Source organism: Acanthochromis polyacanthus, chromosome 8 (genome assembly GCF_021347895.1).
Source record: "Acanthochromis polyacanthus isolate Apoly-LR-REF ecotype Palm Island chromosome 8, KAUST_Apoly_ChrSc, whole genome shotgun sequence".
Lineage (NCBI taxonomy): Eukaryota > Metazoa > Chordata > Actinopteri > Pomacentridae > Acanthochromis > Acanthochromis polyacanthus.
This window is the reverse complement of record NC_067120.1, coordinates 11,186,656-11,200,431: the sequence shown is the minus strand read 5'-3', so window position 1 is coordinate 11,200,431 and position 13,776 is coordinate 11,186,656. Positions and strand designations below refer to the sequence as shown.

The window sequence follows — 13,776 nt, the reverse complement described above, 5'->3', positions numbered from 1 at the left end:
ATGTTGTCTGCTATAACAAATCATGGAGATAAAAAAAAAAAGAACAAACCATGGCTTCTATTTTCTGGGTTTTGCTCTTTTTTTAAATGTGCTTGCTGACAGTGGAGATTATTGGTGCAGTTGGTGTCCAGAAGTTACAAAACTGTTGCCAAATTGACCTTAAAAAGTGGTTTTGTTTTCGTGTGATGTTTTATTTTCGACCCACTGTACGCTACCATAGTGGTTCAGTTAGAATGGAAACCCTGTTTGACACTTTCCTCATTCTATACTTGCTTAATATCAATGTTTAATTCCACAGTGCGAGCACGCACTGTGGAATTAAACCACCATTGTGTGGTTTTTTCTGTTGGTTAACTATTGTAGCTACATTGGGAGTACTGTTTGAAATATGTCTGGCCACAGCCGACATACAGCATCCAGTAGGACAATAGAATGTTGTCGTCTTTCTCTTATATCTGTGGCATCATGTCATTTGAGTAAAGCTGCTTTTTAAGGGGCCTTTTATAGTCACTGGTTAAAGGAGTGTCTGTGTACTGGTCAGACTATTTATCATTGTGCTTTAAAGCTTCACCAGACAACAGTGGAACAGCTCGAAACTTTTTTTTAACTTTAAGCATTTTCTAAATGGGAAATATAACAGATTTTTTTTCTCCAAGGCAGAAAAGAGCATCTGCATTTTGCATTTATATTTGTGTTCAGTGTTCTCTGAAATAGGGCAGAATTGCTTTAATTATTCTCCTGTTCATTCTGCCCATTACAAAAAGGCCTTTCTAATAAAGCACCATGATCCAGTACAAGTGAGGAAACGAAATCCACAGTCCTCTTTATGTGCATTAGTATATTTCAAACCTTATCTGAACCTAATATGAGGTTTCAGCTGTATTCGTGAATCATAAGAAGCGAGTATCCACTAAAGCAACTGTCTTCGTGCCACAAAGAAAATCCTTTTTTTCTGTTGTGATCCCTAGCTCAGGAAGGATGGACAGTGTGGGGAAACAAAAGATTGTAAAAATGGTGTTGGAGGTATGCATATTATTTGATTAGATCAGACTGTGGAGGTCTCTTACTGACTACTTACCTGTGAAATGTAAACTGAGTTAATTTCACTTTGGAAGCTCATTAGTGAAGAATCTCTTACTGTCTAGTATGAACATGAGCAATGATTACAGCAAGCAAAATCTGTTTAACTGCACACATATAAAACTCTCAAAAAATGCAGGTTTAGGCTCAACAACAACAAAAACATTTAACATCACAGTTTCATCAGTATTTTTGAGTTATGACAGCTTCTAATGAAATTCAACCAACAAACAAACCGAGTTAGGAACACTAGTCTTTCATCTGCAGTCAGGAGTGTAATTATCATTGCTTAATAAGTGGTGGCATGAACACAGAGTTTTTAAGGACTTTGAATCTTGTAATGAAGTTATCAAATCAACTTTACAACTTTAATTACAATTTTCTATTTAAATTCCTCACAATAATGAGTTGACAATACTACCTCAACACAACTCATCAAAAGAATGTTTGCAACTTAAAAGGTTTATCTAAATTGAAAAAAAAAATCTTGCAACCAATGCATTTAATTTGGTGAATTATTTTGTGTGGGTACTTCAAGGCAGATTTAGAAAAAAAGTGAAAGTATCTGTGAGCATTTGTATGGGCAGCCTTGAAGACTTACTGTACTGAAACTGAAGACCTCATGAGCATGTATTGATGAACTGCTAACTTTTTAATTTGTGTGGTCAGAGCTTTAAATCTCATTAAACAGCGCTGCATTTCTGGGTTTCAGGGGCCTTATTCTTTCTCTTTCTATTAGGATACAACACAAACGTCTCATCAGGTCTACTCTGGGCCTAATCAACACAATTAAACTCGCCACAGAAACACTTTAAGTCTCTGTGAACATTACTCTGGTGATATGTCTTTTATTTTTTTATTTTTTCGTGCGGGTGGGTTGTTATCGCGAGGAGCTCTGGAGCTCAAGAGGTGAAGTGAAGCGAGAGTGTTTTTGTGCGTCGACGCTTCCAGGGTGGCACAGAAACAGGGACGTCTGCAGGCTCCGATGCCTTCACAAGAACACGGACTGCATGTATGCTTTATGTGACATTATTCTCAATGTGTGCGTGTGTGTGTCTTTTTGTCTCATCCCTGTGCGTTGACGGCGCAGCTCGTCACACATCTGTAAACCGCTGGAACCCCCGTTTTCAGCACCTGGACAGCTCCCGGTCGTGAACCTCCGCTGCTTCTTCTTCTTCGTTTTATTATCGGGCACATGGAGTCCCTGATGTGATTGTGGGGGAAGCCCTGCAAGCACATTATGCCTCCCTCCGAAGATGTCGTTCTCCGCCTGATTCAGTGACAGCCCCTCTCGTCGTCTCCGCTGAAGAATGCTGCTTCCAGTCCGGAGGAGGTGTTTTCGTCGTGCGCTATCCTCCGAGAGGCGATACGGGTACTTGGCCAACGCGGATTTCAGGGTAATCGCAGCCTACACACAGCAAGATCCGAGCTTCCCTCACACCGATCATCACCATCAGCAGCAGCAGTGGCGAGGAGGGAGATATTACCATCATCATCATCATCATCATCACTGCGAGGGCAAAGGAGTCACGACCACACTTTAGACAATGTAGAGCAAGACAACGCAAGAGGTTAGTGTGTCTTTTCGAGTCAGTGTTTGATTGGTGTATTTGTGCTGAATGAGGCTGCATGGCCTCTAAACAGCATTATAACTGTTTGTGGTACCTGAGGAAAATACTGCAAATGCATCCTGATCACATTGAATGCACAAAGCCTGCACAGAAACGGTAACACAAATGTTCATGAGATGAAATAGTATAAATTTGCTGTCTTTGTGCAGAACCACCTCCGCTGATGAAGCTACTCACTGTAGGCTGTACTTATAGTAATAAGGGGGAGCGACTCCTCAAGATGCTGATTGTGAAATTCAAGCTCTGTGATACTTGGATTTACCAAAGTCCAGGAATACTTTGCTGTGTAGTGGAGAATCTTTGATCACACTTGGTTTTCCTTTAAAGCGTTTTGGTGTTGGAGCACATCTTATGGCCGCATCAACTGTTTATTGTTTTCCAGAGCATAATGCTAAAGATGCACATTTTTGGGGTGCTGCAGTGACACCGTATCACTGTCAGCCCTTGAATGACCTGTGCGGATTTATCCTGAGTAGCATTTAATCTGCTGTGCTTCACTATATTACTCTCCCGTGGCTGCGAGTGCTGACTCCTCACCTCTGAATGTCCAAAGGTTTGGGGGTTTTTTGCAATTCCTCTTTGTCATTACCCCACATGATTCTAAATCACTGAAGCTGCATTTATTTCTCTTGTTATCAGCCGATTTCTCAATTGGCCTCAGTGGAGATTTCATGTTGAAGCTACATTTGGAGGCTTTCCTGTTCGGTCATGACATGTCTGTTAAGCAGCTGGAAAGGGCTCCCACTGAACCGACTCGGACATCAATGGCTCTCTATCCCATGGCACAAAGAGCTAGCATCCTGCTGCACTTGCTATGCAAGAGGTGTGATGTTCCTCAGCCCCCTGATTCACAGGGTGGAGCGTATATTGGAGGAGATTTAAAATCCATTACAGTTTAGTGCTCCCCAGGAAAATAGTTAAACAGAGCGAAGCTAAAGCTGGAGTTAAGTCAGAGAGTCTTCAGGAAAAAAAAAACATAATTCATTGATAATCCTGGATGCACTTGTAATGCTCAACTGCATATAGATGTTTCACGATTTTGCGAGTAAATGTTTGTTTTTGACCTTGAAAATAGCAGTTGGCAAAACAATCTTCTCACAAAATCTATTTGTTGCTGTTTCTGAAGCCGCCAATCATATCTCAATATCTTTCTCATCCAATGGAGCTTCCCGTGATTTACTACCTGATGTGGTTTTTTTTTCCTGTTGGTATTACTTTGTACTTTTTTGTATTTCCCGTAGGTGTGGTAGGAGCCAGCTCTCTACAGTGGTGAAATCACATTTCACACTTGGGGTCATTCAGCGTGGATGTCTATTTGCAGCAACAAGACCTCAACATGAGCAACACCCAGTAAGTGTAACACCCGCCAGAGTCATCCATGGCTGAGAGAGTGTGAAATCTTAAATCTCTATTTATGAACACGCAGTCTTATGCAAAGGAAATCTCAGCGTGGCAGGATATGATTAACAGAATGGGACCTCCATATTTTCATGCCCCTCCTGTGAGTGACTTTGAACAGGGATCAGTGAGAAAGCGCATCTCGGCCACATCCACTATATTTCTGAGAGCGAAAGACTGGCCGGTCATCTCCAGTCTCCGCTGGCATCTCTTAGCATTCAGGAGGGATGTTCACTTGTCATCTTCTCTTATTAATAATTACTCTGTGTGTGGTCCTCCAGACAGGCCCCGCATTCTGATGACAGCCAGGGTTGGGGCTAAGAGAAGGGAAAAGAGAGCAAGCAGGGGAGTGGAGCTGAGTGGGAGGAAGTGGAGTGGAGTAGTGTGGAGTGGAGTGAGAGGTGAATGCAAAATGGGTTCAGTCAGCTGCATCTTCTGCAAAGAGCGGGATGCTGCTTCCAACTAACAGGGATCTTCGTCGAGCCTCAGACCGGCAGATTAGTGCAGCTGATGGCTGATTACACGTCCACATTAGAACATCTGTAATCAGATATTATAGGGAATGTGTTGACTGGTTAGTAGTACAAAGGCACGATTTAATGCTGCTGAGTGCCGGTGACTCTCTGCAAAGTGACAGATGGGAAACTCTCATGCAGAGAAAGGTCTTTGGAGTTATTTTCACCCCTGCTCTCTTAGACTCGATGCTGTTGTAAATCCCCCCCTCCTCTCTCTGACACACTGTAGCATCGCTGCTCTGGAAACAGTGGGAGGCAGGATGGGAGAATATTAGATGCTCAAATAAAACTAATTCAAAAGGACTCGCCTTAAATATTTCACAAAAACAACAATTCATCTTTCTGTATCTGTCTGTAGTTTAGATTTTAAAAAGTGTATGTGAAGATAAAGGCTAGAAAACACCAAAGAGGCAGAGCTCAGCTTGTTCACCTACTATGGAGATATTTGTACATTTTTTTAATTATTCAGCAAACAAGGAGTGAACATCACACACCCTGAGGAGCCTAGTGGCTTTGAAACAGGTCAGCTTACATTTACTGTAAGTAACAACTACATCATATGACCCAGAGCTGTGCTGCCCTTAACGTTTCAGCATAATGAAGCTATTAGAATATGTCATCTGTTTAGATGTCATCTGTTTAAGCATTCCGGGTTTGTGCTTATCTTATTATTAGCATTTTTAAAGGTATCGTATGGCGAAAAGTAATTTTCATTTTGTTTTGTGATTGTTATAGTGTTGGCATTTAAAGCAAAACCTCTTAAGATATGAAGATATTTACTACCAACTGAGGAACCAATTGTCATGTAGCTCAAACTCTCCATTACCCTGCACTCTCACTGCCCACTGCTTCCATAATGAGCCATTCAGAATGAGCAGCTGCCTCACTGTTCACCAGGTTTAGTTACTTTCTAGAGCTGCTTCTACTAACTCTAAAATGTCACAGCCACAAGTAAAGCACACCTAATCTTCAAGTGAACACAAGAGTCTTCATACACTTTCAGCACCTGAGGTACTGACGACCCAATGAATTGCTTTTATTATTGGTTTTATTGCCGCTACAGAATTAGGAAAACTTTTTGTATTCGCATTGTTCGTGGCTAATGTGACTAACTTCTACATGAGCTTTAATCATATTGCCGACAGCTGGAGCTCTGTTGAAACAGTAAAGCTAAAGGACAACAATCAGAGATGGTGGAGATTTCTAGACAGTTTGACACGACTAATCAAAGACTTGCTTGGGTACTGTGTTTTCATGTTGCCTTTTGTGCTTCAGTCAGTGCACCATGAGCTCATCCAGAGTTTACATCTGTTTACCCTCATTTGCATGTCTTCCTGTTTCTGTTGTCAGGCGACAGAATGTTACAGTGACTGAAATGCAGCACGTTACGACAGCATGTTAACCAGCAGCCATTTAAGAGCCATTTCCAAGCTGTGTCTCTGCACCACTAAACTACAGATTTTATGACAACAATGCTGTCTGACAAACTCACCAAACAATAAGTTGAAATTAACAGCTGTGCAGTATTTCCATGTAAATTGATCACTCAAAGAGAATGTTAGAAGCAGCAGAAAGTCCTGGTCAATCATAGATGCAGAGAGAGTCTTCTTCCTGAAGGGGCATGGACAGCAGGGGTTCAGCTGCATTTAAAATCCATCCATTCTCTATACACCGCTTTATCCTCACTAGGGTCGCGGGGGGTGCTGGAGCCTATCCCAGCTGACTCAGGCGAAGGCAGGGGACACCGTGGACAGGTCGCCAGTCTGTCGCAGGGCCACATATACAGACAGTCACACCTACGGACAATTTAGAGTTATCAATTAGCCTCAGCATGTTTTTGGACTGTGGGAGGAAGCCGGAGTACCCGGAGAAAACCCACGCATACACAGGGAGAACATGAAAACTCCATGCAGAAAGACCCAATTAAACAAAGCCCACCCTGGGAATCGAACCGGGGATCTTCTTGATGCAAGGTGAAAGTGCTAGCCACTCCACCACTGTGCAGCCCTGCATTTAAAATGACAAACACTAAAACAATCTGCTTAGAACAGAGCTAAAATCAGCGGTTATACAGTCATGGTAAAATTAACCATCTGTACAAAATTTTGAACATTCTCAATTTACTAACAAGGAGCATAACATAAGATCTTTAAATGTTATACGCATACATTTATAAAGTACATTTTTCCAGGTTAATGGTAAATTAAATGAATAAAATGAAATATATTCATAACCATTTCTACATAACAATCCTTAAGGTGTAAATTCTCTCATCCAAATTCTAGTCTATTGAAATAAGAGGCAATAATGCATCATGCTTTAATGATTATAGGATTATTCAGTGAATGCACATTTTAAAAATCTATTCCTCCAGTTACAATTAAGTATAATTAAATTGTTTTCCTGCCTGCTATATTTATGTACTTTTACTAACTTAGATTCCTCTTTAGGATAATAAATTGAATGATGATGCAAACTAAAAATGTATTGTTTCTCATTGTTTATGCAGACAAAGCCTGCTATATACTGTCTCTTATTAGCCATACGATAATTTTTTTGAAAATAGTTCCGAACAGATGCACAACTACTCCTGATTATTACTCCTGTTGCTACAAACAACAATGCCCAGCTGTTTTTAGAAACAACTTTTGATCTGTATACATCAAGATTAAACTGACACATTCTTGATATTCATCTGCATTTCTTTTTTTGACAATAAGAAAAATATATCTGCTGTTGGGATGTTAATGTTTAAGACACTCTGCAACAAGTTCAAAGCTGATTCATTTCCTCTATGGAGAGTAAAAAGACAAAAGAACAAAACACCGTCACTTTTCACTGGCGCTGAGGAATTGTCAGTTTCTCCTTGGACCTCAAAATCGCAGGTGCTGCCAAAAATATCTGATCTTACAAATGCACCACTGTGTCAGAGGCTTGTGATGATATTAGGACAGTGAACTGCTGTGCACCACCGAGCAGCTAAGCGTCCACGTACAAACTTATTGGGTAAGACGGACCAGCTGGGTTACAGACGGCAGGGAGCACTCCGAATGACAATGATACCGATGCCCTCTGCAAACCAACAGTTCATGCTGAGGCAGCACTTTAGGATCCATTGAAGTGTCAGAAGCGGAGAATTTATTGCTCAGAATAGGTGATTTAATAAATGAAGTGACAGGCTGTGATCTCATCTTTTATCACCTTGACAGAATGCAGGGCTGCTTTTGATCATTGTTGTGCTGTTTTGGGATCACATGGCGTTCTGTGTTTAGTTTTAGTGTATATTAACAGTAATTTATGCATGAGAAGCTGACTCTTGCACATAAACTCCTCTTTGTAAGCGCTGCCTTCCTTTACGGTCACACCTGGCTGCTTGGGGTTCGGTGTTATGATATAAGACATGTCAGCTGCAGTTTTACAGCCGGTGTGGAAATGTGAAGTAAATCCCACTCAACCACAGCCGCCTCTCAAACTAGAAGGCTATATCTGCTAATATAACACAGAGAACAGTTGGTGTTGGTGATCTCAAACTTCTACCTCAGATTTTGTTTAAGACAAGAGATAACAATGCACAGCAGAATATATAAAAGGCAATTAATTTGTTCTGACATTTTAACAAATTCAACAAGAAATTAATCTAGCTGTAGCCTCAAACTTGATTTAGCCTTAATTCTTATCTTTATGTATTTATGTTTGGACATTATTGACTCATTTTTCACTCACGTTTAACTACAAATTGACAGATTCCCTCTCAACGGGTCTTTTATCACCATTAGGACCTTGTTTGTGTGCACTTGTGTTTGTAGTCAGAGTAAAAATGTATAAATTACTTTCACTTTCTGTTGAGTTCAGCACTATTGGACTTCAGTGGTATTTGAGTACCTTTCTCACAGAAGGCTGCGGGAAACTGAGGCTAGAATAGATTGCAATTGAGTTTCATTGAAACTCCAGAGAGTCTTGCCAAGGAGATATTCATATAGAAAATGCCTAGCAAGGCTTTCTTTTATGTATGTCCAAGAAATGTATAACAAAGGAATATTCCTGTGCAGGATATAAATGATGACGCCATCAAAACCTCATCACACATATTCTCTCTTTAGAATTGAATGTAAATAATTATCGAGCCAGTTATGTTGTGACAAACAGCATTAAACTGCCAAATCAGTCAAATGGATGTAAAGGAGAGCCCTCAGTTTTTTTGAATGTTCTGTTGTAACTTCGGATTAGAGCTTGGTGGCTTATAGTGATGAAATGAGAAATACTGAGGAAATAAATATGGATCGGAGCTTATTCCTCCCATTAATTACAGAGAAAATTAGATTTAGAAACTACAATATTCTCTGAAACATGCAGTCACACATTTATATTGAGGCCATTAAAACATAAAGTAAAGCCTAAGAACTTTTTACTTATTTGACCAATATATTATAGTTAGTCAGTATAATCATTCAATGTTATTATTTTGTGTAATAGCAGCACAGTTTTTGCCCTGACTGCTTCAAAATTTATGAAAATTTGAACTACCAAGTGTTTTATCTTATGATAAGCTGATGTAACCACAGCCTTAAAGCTGGAGTAGGTGGTAATTTTTTGGGTTGTACGCAGAAATTCCAGATTAACATTTCCGCATATTGTAATTCAAACAGTTTGCAAGGAAGTTAGATTCCTGCACAATCGCTTGGTTCCATTTTCAGGTTTTAGAAAATGTACCTTGTGATGGGAGCCTTTGGTTAATAACAGGACATTTCAGACCTGATCAGATGAGATAGCATTGAGAGCAATAAAGTTCACCTTTGGTTGTGGGTTAAATGAGTTAACAGAGGATTTTCATGCAGGAGCGTGTTGGCTCTGATGTTAAGCCAAAGTGAATGCTGAGTTTTGACTTGACTATTTTTATGCATAAAGGCAGAAAGAGGATGAGCTATAAGAGAAAGACTGTATTTTCCAATTGTGGGATTTGTTTATTTGTTTTATTCCCTATTTCCCCAGATTTCTGCCAACTGCAGCTTTCAGACATAATTGTAAAAACAATGCAATGCATTGTTGTGTCAGGGTAGCATTTAGGAACACTAGCTACTATAGAATTGTAGTTTCTGCACCTTGTGGGTTTTAGTTAGCATTAGCTTCTACTCTGCATGGATGTGAAGTGTTCCCTGCAGCCATGCATGCTCTATGTTAACCTTTTTGCTTGCTCGTGGCGTTTGCTAATGTTGCACGCCTTTGAAAACAGCCTAGCCTTTAGCATGCTGCTGGCTGCCCTTGGCTGCATTGTTGAAGGGAGCAGCGTGTTCGGATGTGAAGCTTCCACTCCCTCCCCAGGATGGCAACCAGCCACTCCACTGGGCTCTGCACATAATGGCTCCTGGCCTGCTCTGTGATTGTCTGGAAATGTGATTTTGATGCACTGAACAGTTTGTGTGTGTCATGAATGATTAGCATCCTTGTTGCAGCCAGTCAGATGTGCCAACTCCACGGATAACACAGGGATGCGCCGGCGTGTTTTGTGGCTGGCATGTTAATGTATGGGCGTTTGACCCTCAAGCTGAAACACATCTATAGCTGGACTTGCATAACAAAAGGGTCAAATAATTTAATGGAGAAAGGACATATAGTGAGGACATAGAAAAGAAAAGTTTGTGCTCTAGTCCTTTTGTAGCATATGACAAATGTAGTTCAAGTGTTCTCAGTTTCCTGTGAGAAAAACAAAACAACCTTTCAAGGGAGTCCATTAAACAGCTATTAGTGAAGAAGTAAATCAGGATAAAGAAAGACCTATTTTCCTTTCCAGGCCCGCTTACATTAACATTTAACAGGAAGGTGGGTCTGCTCAGTGATCTTCTGCTAACTGGTTCCTCCCTCTCCGTTTCACCTCCAGCACAGAGGTTGTAGAATTCACCAACCCAGTGGCTTTTGTTCCCTCTGTCTTGTAATCAATGCCTTCCTCCACTGTTAAGTACTCCAGTTATTGATGTCTCCACACTGGCTGAACTGGGACTGCAGCCAAGCAATGTGAGTCTCCTGTTCCAGGGTGACTTCTCCTTGTCCGCTATTGGCTGAGCTCTGCAGGATCACAACCCTCCCTGAATATTTAAGCGTTAAGACCTCGTTGGCAGATAAAATGACATGTTGTCTGATTCTGCCAAATATAGCAAACTTCACAGAGAACATAAAGTGAATAAACAAAGGGAGGGACAAGCAGAATGAAAATATAAATTATCAAATTTAAACCAATTTAGTTGTGCTGGTGTGTTTTGCCAAGCCATTACCTAAAACATACCATAGGTTCCTACAAGTATTTGCCACCATATGCCATTGTTTTTCATTTATTTTCATTATAACAAACAAATGGAAAGCTTTACCTGCAATTCCATTATTTGTTTTTGCAATTCCATTATTTTTAACTCTATAATTCGAGGGTTTTCTTCATATAAGCACAGCGTTTATGTGCTCTAAATTCAGTTTTCATGATTTCCTTTCTTAAATTTTACTTCAGCACTACAGTTTAGAGTGTTTTAGCACACTAGTTTGAAAATAATATTTAAAACATGAGCCTGCATGATTTGAATAAAAATTGTTGTTCACTGCAATGTTTAAGTCTGTAGTGATGAATGGAAACCAATTGCTGCTTGGAAGGTATGAAATCAGTCTAAATTTATGAATGCTGTTGAAAGCAGGAATATAAAGCACATGCTTTTCAGTTACAGGTGCTTTATGTGATGTTTTAATCAATAAACTCTCTCTGTGGTATTGTGAAACAGTCAAAACACCATATTTTCTGTGCTTTGAGACTTTCTTTACTGCCCCCTGCCAATGAGACGTGTAGATCAGCTTGTCATAGCTCTCCAGGTAAATGTGTTTCTATTGAGGGTGCCAACAAGCGCTGAAAATAAGGAATTTCACACTGTATTTTTGTTTTCATTCATCAAAATTAAGCATTGTCCCATTAGTTATAGTCATTCTACCTGGAACATTTTCAAAGTAGCTGCACTGGCTAATTCAAACAAACTGCGCACTTTCATACAACCTTGCTCTGCATCTCTGCCATCTGTGCTGTAGACCTCACCCTACTGCCAACATGCAGATACAAATTTTAGCAACTGTACAATCAGCTAAAACATGCAAAACCACCCACAGTTCATACTCAAAGCAAACACTCGAGTTCTCTGACTATAATGCTGCTCTTGTTGTGATGCGTGTCGTGTGTCACAGGGCCCCTCCCCAGGCTGGAACCTCAGAGCTGGAGGTCATTTCCCAGCAGGTAGAGGAGGAAAACCAGTGTGTGGCCCCTGTCCAGCTGGTCAGCTTCGCCTACAGAGACTTGCCTTTGGCGGCCCTGGACATATCCCTCGCTGGATCTCAGCTCATCTCTAACCCTGATGAAGAGGACAACAGAGAGGGGTGGGTCCCATAAAGTCCGTCCTCCACTTTTTGTTTTCGCTTGGCAGTTTAGCCACAGTTAGCAATAAAAATCTCTTGAGGCAATTATGTTATTAATGAGTACTTGTAACTGTTATAGCCCAAAACAGCAACCTCACTGAGGTCACACAGAAAAAGAGGCACTGTATTCAAGGGATGTGAAACTTATGATTTGTTTCTGAAACGACAAGAAACTGAGCACTTTAATTATCATTATTATCGCTTATCATTTAAATGGCATCAAAGACTGCAAGATTTGGGGAAGCTGGAAACAAATTAGCGCCACGATTATCATTGAAATCTTTCTATAATTAATTTGTATACTAAAAAGCCAAAAATGTAATTAAATATTGATTGATGTTCTGGATATTTTCCCCCACAGGTAAGTAGATACAGATATGGTGTCTGAGACATTGTGCCTTGCTTTTTTCATGAAAGTGCTACATTCATAATTAAGGCAGAATTGCAATTACTGCAATCTATAATCTACCCTGGCAGAGAAAAGCTCTGCCGTCACTCTCTCCATAGCTCGTTATTGCACATGGTAATTACACCTGGCGTATTGAATCATTCCTCATTTTATATTGGAGTCCGCGAGTCGAGGATATTTGGCAATGAATTTATTAGTGTCACCGTGTTAAATGGACAATGTCTCCACTGATGTGTTCATTTCAGCTCAATGACACAGCAATTTCTCTCTAGCAGACAGGCTTCTGTTCACAATGTCGATTTCTGGCAGAAAACAAAGAGTGTTGTTAGCGCCATAGCTTTCCTGAAATGTCAGAGCCCCGTGGCGGTACTGTTTCTGTCCATGTGGTCTGCTTGTCCTGGGTTTCGTGTTGTTTTCTTATCACCATATCGCCATGCTGCAGGCCCAGCGTTCTCAGGACAGGACACACCCCTCCTAGAGCACCCCTGTAGCAAGTGTCCATGGCTCTCCACTCAGGAAGCGTGACTCACAACCCTTTTGGCTCACTGCGATGTTGGCATCCATGCAGAAAAAGTCGACAAACAGCATAAGCTTAATTAGAGCATCCGGCATTTCGCCATCCAAGCCCTGGTGTGTCAGCTGACCGTGTCCGGCTGGACTTTGCCTGGTTTGGCCTGGTCTAGGCCGATGGCTCTGTGGGACAGAGGGCAGGGACAGATGGGTCCTGTCCAATACACCCACTCTCTTCTGTCTTTCTCGTATCACTCTCTTGCTCACAAAACAAACAGAAAACCCACACATAGCAATGCCCCGGCAAAGGGCAGGATCTGGCTGCCCGGCAAAATTACCATCACAGTGGGCACTCTCATATGGCACCATATGATAGCCTGGTCCCCTGGGAGTTGGCACTGTGAGATGGAATATTCGTACAGTGCCAAGACATGTCTCTGGAGGAATGAAAATTCTTCATCATGAAAAGTATGGGGGCATTGGTTCTGATCAGAGAAACACCCTGTTTAAAGACCGAGCTCGAAATATGCAGAAACGCTGTGAAGTCTCACCTGTGTGAGTGTTACGGTATGTTCGATGACCTTTTCAGATTGGAATTCCTGATTTTCAGGTCAGTGGCATTCTTAGACATACCTGTCATTACCCTTTCATACGCACAGCTGTCATTTGGAAGCTCTTTTGGAAAAGCAACAAAGCCACAGCTTGCGGCCGCCTTTGTGACTCATGTGTGTAACATTCAAGGAAGGACATCATGATGGGATGTGTTTTCTGTTGCATGATTATAAATTAATCAAGG

At 41.0% G+C, this 13,776-nt stretch overlaps 1 protein-coding gene across 1 annotated transcript in view; it reads left to right on the top strand.

The window, feature by feature from the left end:
* Positions 1 to 1,923: 1,923 nt before the first annotated feature.
* The window catches only part of tmem266 (transmembrane protein 266), a 29,551-nt gene continuing 17,698 nt past the window's right edge, over positions 1,924 to 13,776 (top strand). The window contains exons 1-3 of the mRNA XM_022190965.2: positions 1,924 to 2,651; positions 3,953 to 4,061; positions 11,834 to 12,022. Coding sequence (XP_022046657.1) covers positions 4,048 to 4,061; positions 11,834 to 12,022 — 203 coding nt within the window. The 5' untranslated portion in view covers positions 1,924 to 2,651; positions 3,953 to 4,047. The remainder of the gene's footprint in view (positions 2,652 to 3,952; positions 4,062 to 11,833; positions 12,023 to 13,776) is intronic.